General features: G+C 39.0%; 1 protein-coding gene across 3 annotated transcripts in view; it reads left to right on the plus strand.

Annotated features, from left to right (window-relative positions):
* The window catches only part of TLN2 (talin 2), a 604,144-nt gene that overhangs the window by 447,502 nt on the left and 142,243 nt on the right, over positions 1–14,399 (plus strand). For all 3 annotated transcript variants that reach the window (XM_043982393.1, XM_043982391.1, XM_043982392.1), the window contains exons 33-37: positions 4,065–4,158; positions 7,865–7,954; positions 9,687–9,809; positions 11,645–11,788; positions 13,616–13,777. In XM_043982393.1, coding sequence (XP_043838328.1) covers positions 4,065–4,158; positions 7,865–7,954; positions 9,687–9,809; positions 11,645–11,788; positions 13,616–13,777 — 613 coding nt within the window. The remainder of the gene's footprint in view (positions 1–4,064; positions 4,159–7,864; positions 7,955–9,686; positions 9,810–11,644; positions 11,789–13,615; positions 13,778–14,399) is intronic.

The following is a 14,399-nucleotide window of genomic DNA, read 5'->3' on the forward strand; positions in this document are numbered from 1 at the left end:
ACCATTGTTGAGAGGACAGATCAAATCCTAAGTACTTTAAAAAGACTTTTTTTGGCTCCTTCAGCCCACACTGATTTCTTTCTTGCTATTCCTGATCTTGTATTGGCATTTGATTATTTCAACCACAGTCCTCTCTCTCCCTCCTCTAAATCTGGAAAATATATCATCCATCTATCTGTCTGTCTACATCAATGTACTATATATGTGTGTATACTTGTGTATGTATACAACTACAGCTATATACATAGTATAGATATATAATGTATAGACATAGGTGGATAATACATATGTATATACATGTATATGTGTATCTATCTATATATATATAGTCTCTCTAAATACACACACACACACACACACACACACACATATATAGTCTGTGGTATATACATATGTGTGTGTAGAGAAAGGGAGTCAGTCCTCTTGGGCAATGCATTGTCTCATCTCTTTCCTGGTTTTCTTGTATTCCTATTTACCTTTTTGCAGGTATATGTTGCATCTCCCTAAATAGGTTGTAATTCAATTCAGCAAATATTTATTCAGGACCCACCCCCCCACCAATGGGTCAAGTATGTCTATAGTGAGTACTCAAGGAGAAGGATCCAAGTTTTATAAGTTTTAACACCTCCACTACACCTAGTATTGTACCCTGTAAATAACGGGCATTCCATAAATATTTGTTGGTCCATGAATCTCTTTATCTTCACTAGCTAAACTCTTAAGTAATTCAAAGGCAGGAACAATTCCTTCACCATCTTCTCTATCCCCCACCATGCTTTGCACATGGTAAATGGTTTATCCATGCTTACTGTGGATTTTTCCCGCTATACTGTATCCCTTAAGATACTCAGATTTGGGTCATTTTGGTGTCACTGAACAGTTTTTAAGTTTAGAAATCCCTTCAGTAATCTTTGAGGCTTGAGACTCAGGTCTAGTTGCTTTTACCCTTGAATAGAGAAATGTCCCTGGTTTGTGTTTTTGTTATCGGTCATGCTATCCCAGTGCCATATGGTAGCTGCCAACTCCAATATGTTTAACGTATGATAATCTCTTGAGTGTCCTTTGTAGAAGCTTGCAATTTCCTGAGTCAGATCCATACAACCTTTCACTTTGGCCACCCTGACTTCACTTGTTTATTCTTTCTATACACACATTCTGAAGTGAGTAAATAAGTATGACTGATAGCTGAATCAAGGCTACTCAGTGCCTGTCCATACTTTCCAGTGAATTCCTCAAGTATAAGGTGTTACTCTGTTTATTCAACAGACAGGTACAAGCCCTTTTAAAATCTATTGTTCTGGGGGCAGCTAAGTGGTGCAGTGGATAGAGCACTGGCCCTGGATTCTGGAGGACCCGAGTTCAAATCCGGCCTCAGACACTTAACACTTACTAGCTGTGTGACCCTAGGCAAGTCACTTAACCCCAATTGCCTACCCCCCCCCAAATCTAATATTCTAAACCAGGTGACCCTGGTTTCAGCAAGAGCTAAAAACAAGCCAAATAAAGAGCAGACACACTGGAAACATCGTTAGCTATATGAGGCAACATTTGTGTACAAATACCAAGTGATCCTGACCTCATCTCATAACTGCTATGCCTCTATTAATTGGGTGTGTCAATATATACTGATTTATTGACTTGTTAAACCCTAGTCAGGCTCTGTCCCCTGAATGGCACTGTGCCAACCACAGTATAAGGCACAGGTCCTGCCTGCCCTTGAGGGGGTGTCAGTCTATGCTAGTAGCTAATAACAGTGTTTCTCCATTGTATTCAATGGAGAAGAAATAGCCCTGCTTTGTCATATGTTATCCCAGTTCAGTATTTATCTCAAGTGCCAGATTTTTCATTGCTAGAGTTACTAAGAATTTTATAAGGAGACTCTATCTATAGGCAAGTGAATGAATTTGACTAGAGTCAAATAGGAAAGGGGGGGGTTAGTTCTTTCTCTATCCAAAGTCCAAAAAATTTCTTCCCTTTCTCTCCTCCTAGCTTATCACCTTAAGTAAATTTAAAATTCAAACTAGAGTTTAGAATCTTCTCATCAAATAATTAAGCTGATTATCCTTTGTAATTGAAAAGCCTCTTCATTCAATTTGCATATTCTCTTGCAAACTCAAAGCAATTTATTAGTAAAATGCATTTGTTCTCTGACTCCCAATCCTCTGCCCTTTCCATTGAACCATGCTTCATGGAGCGGGGTTGAAGTATCAGCTTGATATTTTCCAAAGAGAAATGCATGTGGTGTCCAGAGATCTGGGATTTGATTCAGGTATTTGCCACCAAGAGGCTTTTGGGCCTTAGTTTCATCACATGCAGAAATGAGGGGTGTACAGCCTACCTCCCTAGGTTTCTGAGAGGACAGAATATAACCATATATATCAAGAGCTTTGTAAACCAGAAAGCCATCTATAAATGTCAGGTGCTATTGTCATTTTCATTACAGGACTTGAACTGGGTCATGAAGGGCAAGAGTAACTAGCATTTCATTTATGATTCACTAAGTCTACAAAGTATTTACAGTAACCCTGTCAAAGATGGGTAGAATTTTGATAAATGGAAAGAATATTCTAGACAAAAGGGAATGGTGTGAACAAAGGCTTGGAGGTGGGAATGAAAATGATGTGTTGGGGGCCTGGGGCAGCCCATTGTGTTGACTTGGTTTTATACTGGAAGTTGTGAGAGGCAATTTTGGGTGGTTGGATAATACCGAAATTGTGGAGAAAATTGGAAATGAAGCTGATGATTTGTTTTCCTTTTTTTCTCCCTCCCCTAATATTGTCGTTGTTCAGTTTTGTCCAACACTTTGTCACCCCATGGACGATACCATTCATGGGATTTTCTTGGCAAAGATACTGGACTGGTTTGCCATTTCCTTCTCTAGTGGATTAAGGCAACAAAGCTTAAATGACTTGCCCTGGGCCATACAGCTAGTAAGTTTCTAGGCCAAATTTGAACTCAAGTCTTCTGGACTTAGGTCCAGTGCTTTAGCCATTGAACCACTTGGCTACCTGGTTAAGTGACTTGCCCAAGATCACAGAGCTATCTGATGCCAGATTTGAACTCGGGTCTTCCTGACTCCAGGCCCCTAACCGTATTTACTCCATAAAAGACACTCATTCACATTCTCCTCACTGGAATATGCTGACCAGGACTCATGTACACCCTCCCATTTTTTTGTCTCTGGGTCCTATCATTGCCCTCTCCTTTACTCTGTTTTACCTTGAAACATAATAGCCACCTCTGCAAAGGTCTATCACATTTTATTGCAGTACACAGTAGTGATAAGTGTGCCCTCGAAATAATCCAGATCTGATTTATGGATATCTTAGAACCTAGAGTAGGAGTCAGTCTCTGCCTTCCATACTAGAGGAGGCTGTTTAACAGGGACTGATCACTCAATTTGACCAAAGTTTTAAATCTTTACCAAAGGTGGTCCCAAAACAATGCCAAGACTGGATCTAAGATTCTGGTTCATTTCTTTGTGGCCCTACTCTCTTTGCCCAATTCTCAGATGCAGATCACATTATTGTTAAGGAATAGTGTTCAGTCCTGCATTTAAGGACTCTGAATTTATGTGGGATTATATGAACAATAGTTTTAAAATTCCATTGCACTGTTCATAGCATGGCTGTAACATCAATCGTCTCTTATTAAAATCTTAGAAATTGCAAGAGGAGGTGTCCAGATCATTCCTTGTAAGTAACTAATGAAAGGTGTTGAAAACAATGCTAATGCGCTCATATTACTGTCTGAACTCCATTGGAAAGTCTTGCTCACATATACATTGAGACAGTCATTAATTCTTAAAAGAAACACAAGTTCTCAGAAGTCATACCAACAATCAGAAACAAGATCATGATCCTGCTTTGCTTGATAGAAAGGTTCTCTTCCTCAGTTGCAATTTTTTTTTTGCTTGTTTAGAACTTATAGCTTACAGAAGAACCTTGAATGAGGACCATACCTTATTCGACTAATTAATTGAATTTCTGATGAACTGGGAAAATAAAATAAGGGCAATTTCATCATCAGGCTTTATAAAAAATGCCTTTTTTTTTTCCTCCTAGAGCTGTGACAGAAAGCATTAACCAACTCATCACACTGTGTACCCAGCAAGCACCAGGCCAGAAGGAATGCGACAATGCCCTCAGGGAACTTGAGGTATGATTACATTCAGTGATATTTAGAGATTTCAAAGGGTGAAAGGACTGGTGCCATCCTTCCATTTTCTTATAAAGTCACTGCCCTGTGCCCTTCTCATTTTCTAGTCTTCCTGGAAAGGGAATTGACAGGAATTCCTCCTGGTGGGGCTGAGAGAAGCATCAGTCCTGCCTCTACCATTCTGTTTAGGCAGAGATGTATGTTGTGGAGTCTCATATTTAGAGGAAGAGAAGGAAGTAACTGTTACCAACTACTCTTTGGCTGGTGCTGTGGATGTAAGACCAAAACTGAACAGCTGGTTGAGGCAAGTTAAGATAATGTTCCACCCTGAGGCAGTTGAGAATGCCAACTCACCTGGGACACACTACTTACTGAGGAAAGAATACATTTCACCTGTACATTTTGTCTTACTAGAGTTCTAGGCTGCTCTCTGGGCAGCATGTTACAAACTGACATTTCTTGACCGAAAGGGTTAGAGCTGAGTCAGAGTCCCAGGCTCCCCATGACCCGATATTGATCAAGTTGCAGGTACATTTCAGGTCCTAACTCTTGTACCTTAGTATAAGAATACAAGCATTTGTGATGGAAAATGAATGAAAGCCTGCCGGCTGTGCCCCCCCACCCCCAACTCTTGAAGAACTGGCCATTCCACCGATGGAGGGCATATTAAACAGACCAGATTGATATCTCAGCAAAAATAAATTGGTTGTATTTCCATGTACATTTGATTTCCCTACAGAGATGCTTCTTGCTTGTCAATCATTCAGAGCATGTCTATGTTCTTCAGTCCATGTAGTTCTGAAATCTCAGGATTACCCAAGCACCTGGAGGAAATTCCATAATCAACCAGAAATAATTCTGACTTCCCACCTGCCCATGATGTAGTCTCTATAATTGACTTTTTATTCCTGGCCTTGGAGTAATAGCCTGGAACTCAGGACGTACAATTACTTTATAAAAATTGCTCCGACCCCTCTGCACGAGCCTTGAATTTGAATTTCCATATTTCTCAACAAAACTGGTAGAGACTTTAGGCCTTATCCAAAATGTAATAGCAGAAATCGTCAGAATTCTGCTGCCATTTTTAGACAGTTGGTCTTCATGTTAAACTATGGGACACTCTCTTCTGTACCCCGTGCTTGGGTGATTTCATTTACTGCCCAATACAAAGGAGAGAACCTTGAGCCGAGCTTAAGAACTAGGAGTTAAAAAAAAAAAAAAGAACTAGGAGTAATTTTGACACCCATCACCCATTTTTGCCAGGGTGATACAATCTCCAGAGCCCTGAACTTCTACAGGATTTTATACTGTTGGAGAAAAGTAGATCTGACTTGATCACCTTAAACATAGGGTTAGCTGTTTATAACTCAATGGCAGTGTTACATCAGCTTTGCTGTTTCTTTCTTTCTTCTACCCTGAATGGTCTGGTGTTGAAGCAGGAACAGAAACCTTGATTATATTCGTCATTTGGCTTTGGCAGAAATATTCAGGTTTGTTTGTTTCCCCTTAACATAGGAAAGAATAGGTATAAATTATATTTTATAATGTATTTCATTCCTGAATTATATCTGAAGATGCTTTCATTTGGGAGGATGGAAAAAAATTAAAATAATGGCAGCTGTTATTTAAAAAGAAAAAAAATCAGAGGATCCTGAATAGTCTATTTAAAAGAAATCCTATTTAAATGAATTTTGCTTTAAGGTGAATTCTTCCCAAAAGTCTAACTAATGATAGATGAAGGAATTTTCATGGTTGGTTACCTGAACCCAAAATAGTGAAGGCTATGTGAAGCAGATTGCAGTTTTGAGGTTATAAACAACAGGAACAGTGATTAATTGAAAGAATATAAGGGGAAATGAGTTATGCTTTACATTTAACGTCTATTGGTAATTTATTTTTAGAGGGAGAATCTTTTTTTGATTGGAAAAAAATAAAATTATTATAGTCAGATTTTGCTCACCAACTGCCCTTCTGGGTTGAGATTTGGTATGCTGAAGCAGCAGGAATTGTCTGTATATGAATGTAGATAATGGAGATATCCTATGATCTTGTTAATAACAGCAAACAGGTTTTTGTACTCAGAAGAAGGCAGAAAGAGTTTATTATCTCGGGCTGATGCATTTGTAAACGGCTCAGGATGCAAGCTGGTTGAATGCGTCATTCACCATTAATAATCACAGCCTAATTAAATTTTCAATTTTCATTTATTTGGGGGGAACCTGTCTTTGAAATTGATTTGATCATAGATCTGGAGGGGACCTCAGAGGTCATCTAGTCCATTTGTATAAATGAGGAAAATGAGACCCTGGACATTTTAAGTGATTTGCCCGAGGTCATTTAGGTAATATAGCATCAGAGGCAGTATTTCTACTCAGACTCCAGAATAATTGTTCTTTCCGGTCTCTCTTCAGATTGTCTTAGGATGTCCAAAAGTGGTCATTTGTCTTTAAATGCCACCATTCTTTTTACCCCGTCCCTTATTCCTGTGCATGAAATTGAATATGGATGCCATTTGGCTAGGGTGGAAAGAGTATTCCCTTTGTGAATTCGCCCAGGTCCCTTGACCTCTTCAGTATCTTCCTCTGTAAAGTGAGCTAGTCTTTGAGGTCATTTCTATGATATTATATAAACATTCTTATCATCTTTCTAGTCTGATGCTTCTTAAGCTCTCATCATCGGGACAACCTATGGAGAGAAATTTGACTTCATATATACATACACACATACATGCATACACATACTTACATACATATGTATATATATAAATCATTATATGCACCACAAGCTCAGTAGTTAGGAATCTAAGTTAGACTTTTCTCCTTGATAGCCTTTGTATACTGCTTACCAGGACTTAGGTAATATAACTAAAAGTATGATGGTTAGTAATGGTGCCCATATAGAGAAACACAGAAGTAGGCCCCATATTTAATTAATACCTTCACTGGAGGAGTCCAGGAGGTTTGAAACTCAGTAGCTTTTTTATGACTTTAAAAGAAAAATAAGGCCAATTAATCAGCCAGCCTAAGTTCTTTCTTTTAGACTAATCACAGATAAATTGTCCTTTCTCATCATGCCTTCCCTACCCATGAAGACACTGAGGGGGAAAAATAAGTTTGAGTTCAAATGCTGAAAGATCCCAGCAATTATAAGTATAGAGTAAGTCAATGAATTAGTCCTTGAAATTAAATTCTTTCATTGCTGAAGGATTGAGTAGGAAAATCTTGCATTGCCACATCCACTCATGTCTCCCCTACTTTATAATTGTTGGCAATAAAAGTAATCAACCTCTAGCTAAATTAGTAACTGCCTAATTAGTACTATGTCTGATTAACAAAACTAGTCTCAAATAACTTAATTTACTTGCTTCAAGAGTTCAAAGTTTGCTTTTTTAAAAGCGAAATGAACAATAGTGATTAGAGTTCTATGGTTGGGTTTTTTTGTTTGTTTGTTTTGGGGTTTTTTGGTGAGGCAATTGGGGTTAAGTGACTTGTCCAGGGTCACACAGCTAATAAATGTCCAGTGTCTGGTGTCAGATTTGAACTCAGGTCCTCCTGATGCCAGGTCCAGTGCTCTATCTACTACACTACCTAGCTGCCCCCCCCGGCCAGAGCTCTATGTAAAGAAAAAAATTTATTTGCGAACAGTATTATGCTGAGTCATTTTCATTCTATATGGCATGATTTAAGGTTTTGCTTTCTCTCTGCAGACTGTTAAGGGAATGTTGGATAATCCCAATGAACCTGTTAGTGACCTCTCTTATTTTGACTGCATTGAGAGTGTAATGGAAAATTCCAAGGTAAGAATGATTTTGTTGCAGTAGCTAGTGCCAGCTTTCATGTGTGTAAATTAAGGAACACATATATGTTCACGTGTGATTTATACATTTAATAGATATATGTATACATGTACACACAGATAAACACAACAAAGGCTGGGAGCCTTTGCAGTAATACATACTTGTGATGACTTCTTCCTGACTGTCTCACATCTATGTGTATGTGTGCATGTATATATACATATACACATGTGTGTGCACATGTATACATGTATATACCTATGTGCATATGAGTATATTTATGAATACATTGGTCACTTAGGACCCTTCCAGCTCATTTTCTGTCTCTGTCTCTCTCTGTATACACCCACCCACATACACACAGAGGAGGAAAGAAAGAAAGATGGGGGTCGGGAAAGAAGAGCATATCTATTTGGATATTTGGATTCATGTGCCCAAAGAATGTTTTTATAATTACCTTGAAGTTAGTTTCAGAAATGACCTACTTCTTCACTTTCTTCTAATTATAATTAAGACTTTTCTTTTCTGTTTATGAGTTAATCTGCTTTGCATTTCCAGGAAGTAAAGTTGTTTTCCTTTAATCATTAGGAAACCATCATAGACCTATTCTCATTACCAGAAGAATTACTGTCTAGGGGATCTTTATCGCTAAAATGGCTTATAGATTTGATGGTGCCACCATTTTACTAAGAAAAAGCAAGTTAATTATTGTTTATTCTTCATTTTACTACCTTGTGGAGCAGGTTTAAATGTAATACACACACCTACCCAAATAGTCTTTCTTGAAGAATTAGCCACCATGCCTATAAGCCCTTTTAAGTACTTTTGAGTTTACCTATAAAATGTATAATTGTCCAAAATAAGGTAAGTATAAATATAAAATCTGGAATGATTACTGTTTTCTTTTTTAAATTATTCTAGTAATAAATACATTTTCATTTTAATACTCCCTTGTACATAGAGTTCATATCACATTCAGCTGAGTCTGGCTCTTTGTGGACCATACATAGCATGCCAGTAATGTCCATGGGGTTTCTTGGCAAAGATACTGAAGTAGTTTGCCATTTCCTTCCCCAGTGGATTATGGCAGAGGTTGAGTGACTTGTCCAGGGTCACACAGCTAATAAATATCTAAGGCTGGACTTGAACTCATGTCTTCATGACTCCAGGCCCATCACTCTATCCACTGAGGCACCTAGCTGCCTCTTGGTACATAGTAAACACCTCATAAATGCATACTGAATTAGATTCAGTCAGTCACCAAATACTTATTAAGCACCTATTATGTGCCAAACATTATGCTAGTCTTGGGTGATACAAAGACTATAATTAAACCGTTCCTGCCCTTGAGAAGCATGAATTCTATTGAAACAAACATTTATTCAATTGTTTTATCTTCACAATTAGCTGATACATTAAACTCTAGACATGTGCAGCTCTAGGAGTTCCCAGCTTGGATCAAGTCACAGAAAGGGACACCCATGTGATACTCTATATGAATATGCCCTCTCCTGTTAGAATAAAGACATTTCGGAGGTGAAAGTTTCATGCTCCCAATTTATCATTCCTCTACTTAAAATTGAATTATTATAATTTAACTCCCCTTTATTGTTATCAGTAAGGAACAAGACTAGAAAGAAGATAGAATTAAATTTCCTTGAAGATTAAATTTTTAAATCGGTATTAGGATCTTGCACATACTATTACTGGAACAGTCCTTTCTTTTTTTCAGGTGCTGGGTGAGTCAATGGCAGGAATATCTCAAAATGCCAAGACAGGTGACCTTCCTCTATTTGGAGAATGTGTGGGAATCGCATCCAAAGCCCTCTGTGGACTCACAGAAGCTGCAGCTCAGGTAAATACTTTTTGGTCAAGCATAATAAGACTGATTCCCAGCCTCCACTTGAGATTCAAATTGGGATTTCCATGGATCTACAGAAGAATCTTGACAGTTACCCAGGAAAAAGAAAAAAAAAAAAGATGTGAGCCTGACCCCTCATTCAGTCACAAGGTAGAGACTGACAAACATTTTTAATAGTAAGAGAATAGGATTGGATTCAGCACAGTTCAGAGAAGCTGGCCCTAGAAGAAAGGTTCTTGCCAGTTGTGGTGATGCATGCTTATAATTCTAGTTATTAGAGAAACTGAGGTTGAGGCAAGAGGATCTTTTGAGCCCAGGACTTTCAAACTGCAGGGGACTAAGACGACTGGGTATGTGCACTAAGTTTGGCATTAATTCATGATCTTCCAAGAGTCGAGAAAAGCAGTAATTAATCAGTGTAGAGAGACCAGAAGTTGGACATTTCTTTCAGCTCATTGTCTCTGGTATGGGCTGTGAGGCTATGGAGGAGATGGGAGATGACCTTAGAGTAGGCAGTAAACACCTATATATGTTCACCTTAATGCTTTATCCTTTTAAAAGTGGTTTTTGAGCTATTACAATCACTGTTACATGTCTTTGTTCTTGTAAAATAGGTTGTTTAAATCCTGTTTCAGGCCTTAGGATCACAAGGTCTAATTGGTGTTCAAAAGTAGAGTTCAAGTAAGAAAAGGTTGGAACCCTCAGCAGTGATATATACTGGATGTCACCCCATTCCTTCTACTGTGGACATTTCGTGAATTTTTGAAATAACTGTTTGGTTCATTTAACTGATCCCCAAATAGTCCACTGTTGCCATGAGTCTTCCCCAGAGAGGATTTGCATCAGTCCTGAATTTGGAAAGATGAAGTGGATAAAAGAAATCCTCTAGTTATCTGAGTATACAGCACTCAGAGCCATGTATATATCTGTGTTATATGAATTGGCTTATTGTCACTCAATTACCAGGAATGGTCTTGGAACACTTGTATGTATAGGTTAAATGCTTTTCCCCCCTCCGCAAAATGTTTCAGTGATTTCGTATATGCTTTACTGTAGCTGAATAAGCATTTCTCATTTTCATTATATCTGATTTTCACCAAACATGTCAGTAGTTAGGGCTGAATATTTTATAGCTTGAATATTGTCATAATTTTTTAGCAATATTGTCACCATCTTTACTTCTTGGTAGCCCCATGACGTAGATAACACAGTCCCTAATTAAGAACTGAGGAAACTAGCAGCTAGTTGGAGCAGTGGATAAAGCACTGGCCCTGGATTCAGGAGGACCTGAATTCAAATCCGGCCTCAGACACTTGACACTTACTAGCTGTGTGACCCTGGGCAAGTCACTTAACCCTCATTGCCCTGCAAAACAAAACAAACAAACAAACAAAAAAAGAATTGAGGAAACTGAGACTGCAGACCTTGGCAATATTCCTTGATCATAGTCAAGGTTAGAACCAGTTCATTCCTTCCCCTCATTAGCCTTTGGAAGGCTGAGCATGGGTCTTACACACAAAAAATACAGATAATGTATTTGGCACAGTAAGCTGCTAGGTGGCTGCCATAGTGCAGAGAGCTGAGCCTGGAATCAGAAACACCCAAGTTCAAATTCTGCCTTGGACACTTACTAGTTATGTGACCCTGGGCAAGTCACTCAACCATTGCTTGCCTCCATTTCCTTAGCTGTAAAATGGGAGATAATGATAATGCCTACCTCCCAAGGATTGTTGTGAGGATCAAAATCAGATAATATTTGTAGAATGCTTAGCATGGTCCCTGCCACATAATGGACACTTAGTAACACTTGTTTGTTTCCTTTGTTCTAGGCTGCTTACCTAGTTGGCATCTCTGATCCCAACAGCCAGGCTGGCCACCAGGGTCTTGTAGATCACATCCAGTTTGCCAGGGCTAATCAGGCGATCCAGATGGCTTGTCAGAACCTGGTGGATCCAGGCAGCAGCCCATCACAGGTAACCATTTGGGGCAAAATGAAAAGTACGTTACCACGGCATGCAACTTCCTACCATGTTGTATCCTAGGCAGGTAAAAGGAATTGTGAAGGTGGGATGGAGACTTTGCACATCTCAAATTCAAATGATGCAGGGCTTTAGAAAAAGAATTTGGGAGTCCTTGAAGCTTCTTAAAGATTGAAGATTAGAGAACGGTGTCTTAGGAAATAGAGAACCTATATTATTACCTGAATAAAATAAAATCAGCAGTGGGAAGGGGGAGTGAGGTGGGCTAGAATATTGTGTCCTGTGTTTCTTTCTGAAACTTAGGCAGCATTGGGGGAAGGTAGGTGGCTCAGCAAATAGAGTGCCAGGCCTGGAGTCAGGAAGACCTGAGTTCAAATGTGGCCTCGATCACTTACTGGCTATGTGACCCTAGGCAAATCACCTCATCCTGTTAGCTTCAGTTTCCTCTTCTGTAAAAGAGCTGGAGGGGCAGCTAGGTGGCACAGTGGATAAGCACTGGCCCTGGAGTCAGGAGTACCTGAGTTCAAATCCGGCCTCAGACACTTAACACTTACTAGCTGTGTGACCCTGGGCAAGTTACTTAACCCCAATTGCCTCACCAAAAAAACAAAAAACAAAACAAAAAAAAGAGCTGGAGAAGGAAATGGCAAACCACTTCAGTATCTTTGCCAAGAAAACCCCAAATGTAGTCACAAAGACTAGAACACAACTGAAATGACTCAATACACAAGAAGTAACATAAAGCCAATCAAGTAATACCTGTTTAGCAATATTATGTGTCTTCACCCTTCCATAAATACCCCTTAAGCTACTTGTCTTTTTGTAGACATCCCTTCTTCTTTTTCTTTTATTGTTACCCTTTATTTTCACTTAAACTTCATTGCATCTATATAAAGCTATAACTAGGGTGAATCAATGGGGTTTGTTTCAGAGTGCTAAAATTTAGTGGGTACTCTCAGTATTTTGAGTTTTTCAGCAATATAGAAACAGCTGAGCTTGCTTCCCAGTTAGTAAAAACAATTAAAGTAGGAAGTTAGCAGTTTCCCTTCATTCCCATTTACCTACCTAGAATCCTTCCTAATCTCTTCCCCTACTCTGCCTCCCTCACTCCTTCCCCCCACTCAAGCCCCAGTATTTGGCATGTTTCACACTATTTATCTCGGGTTTATTTTTTGCTACTTAACCCCACATGCAGAAATTTCTACTTTCAGCTCTGCATCTATATTTAAGAGGTCAGTTTAATTTATTCTGTTTCGTATATCACTCCAGTGATTACCCTGAATGAATGATTAATATGTGGAAGTAGTTCCACATATTTTGTTTAAAGGAGAGGTCTAAATGGTCTATCCTTACTGAGCATATGCAGTGCAAAGTAACAACTGTATGCAGATTTCTCAATAACTGATGATAGGGGAGCTCAGAAATAGCCCCATTCTGGTGGGGGGGAGGGGAAGTCACGTATGTTTCTCAGTGATGCCTAAGTCAATATTGATAGTCCCATACTACAACTTGTCCAAATTCTCACCACCTCTACCTCCTTTCTCCCTTTCTATATCTTTCAGGTCATTTTTTCCCCCTGCTTCCCTTTTCCTTTCTTCTTTCCTCTTTTCCTTCCCTGCTTATCATACTCCCATCCTTTCCATTGGTACACATGTCTAAAGCAGCTGTGGAACCCCTTTAGCCTGTGGGACAATAGAACCTGATATCGGTAGACCTGAACTCAACTTTGGTACCTGTGCGCTGATTCGTTTGGAATTTCAATTTTCAAAGCAAAGCCACTGAGCCAGATTCCCTGCAGCACTGAGATTCTCTCTTTTATAGGTTTTGTCAGCTGCTACAATTGTTGCCAAGCACACCTCTGCCTTGTGTAATGCCTGTCGCATCGCTTCATCAAAGACAGCCAACCCAGTGGCCAAGAGGCATTTTGTTCAGTCAGCAAAGGAGGTCGCCAACAGCACGGCCAACCTGGTAAAAACCATCAAGGTAGGTTGCTGAACCATCATCTGAAACACAGAAGCATTTTCTTCCCTTCACCCCCACCCCCACTGCCCAATCTCTAAATGCCAGATTTATGTTTTTCTCTCATTGTGAATATTTCTACCCATTAAATTGTTTTATTTCCAGATGGGTATTCATTAATTGCATAGCCATGTGGGCCAATTTTGGTGAATTAACAGCCTGAGATTCTGTCTACTTATAATGGGGTGGGTGGAGATTATAGAGAAATCACTTTTTTTTTAGTTAAAAACTAAATAGAATTCTGCTTAAATGTATTTGAAAAGTTCCTTTGTTTAAAAGGTGGGGGCATAATTTATATCTGTGCAGAAAATATGCCACACAGGGTAGCAAATATATGCTGATTTCTCAATTATTGACAATGGGGGAGTAAAGGCCTGAGGCCCTATTCCAGCAGAAAAGAAAAAAGTTATTTCCTCTTTCCAGATGAGCATAAGAATAGATATAAAATAGAGGAAATGAAAAGTACTTGGAAGGGCAGGTGGAATCTTTCCTGAGATAAGTAATATGGCAGAAATAGTGTTGTTTTTGTTTTGTTTTGTTTTTTACCTATTGAAACAAAGATTAGGGTAAATGGAAATTGTGTAGA

The sequence above is a fragment of the Dromiciops gliroides genome, chromosome 2, assembly GCF_019393635.1.
Source record: "Dromiciops gliroides isolate mDroGli1 chromosome 2, mDroGli1.pri, whole genome shotgun sequence".
NCBI lineage: Eukaryota > Metazoa > Chordata > Mammalia > Microbiotheria > Microbiotheriidae > Dromiciops > Dromiciops gliroides.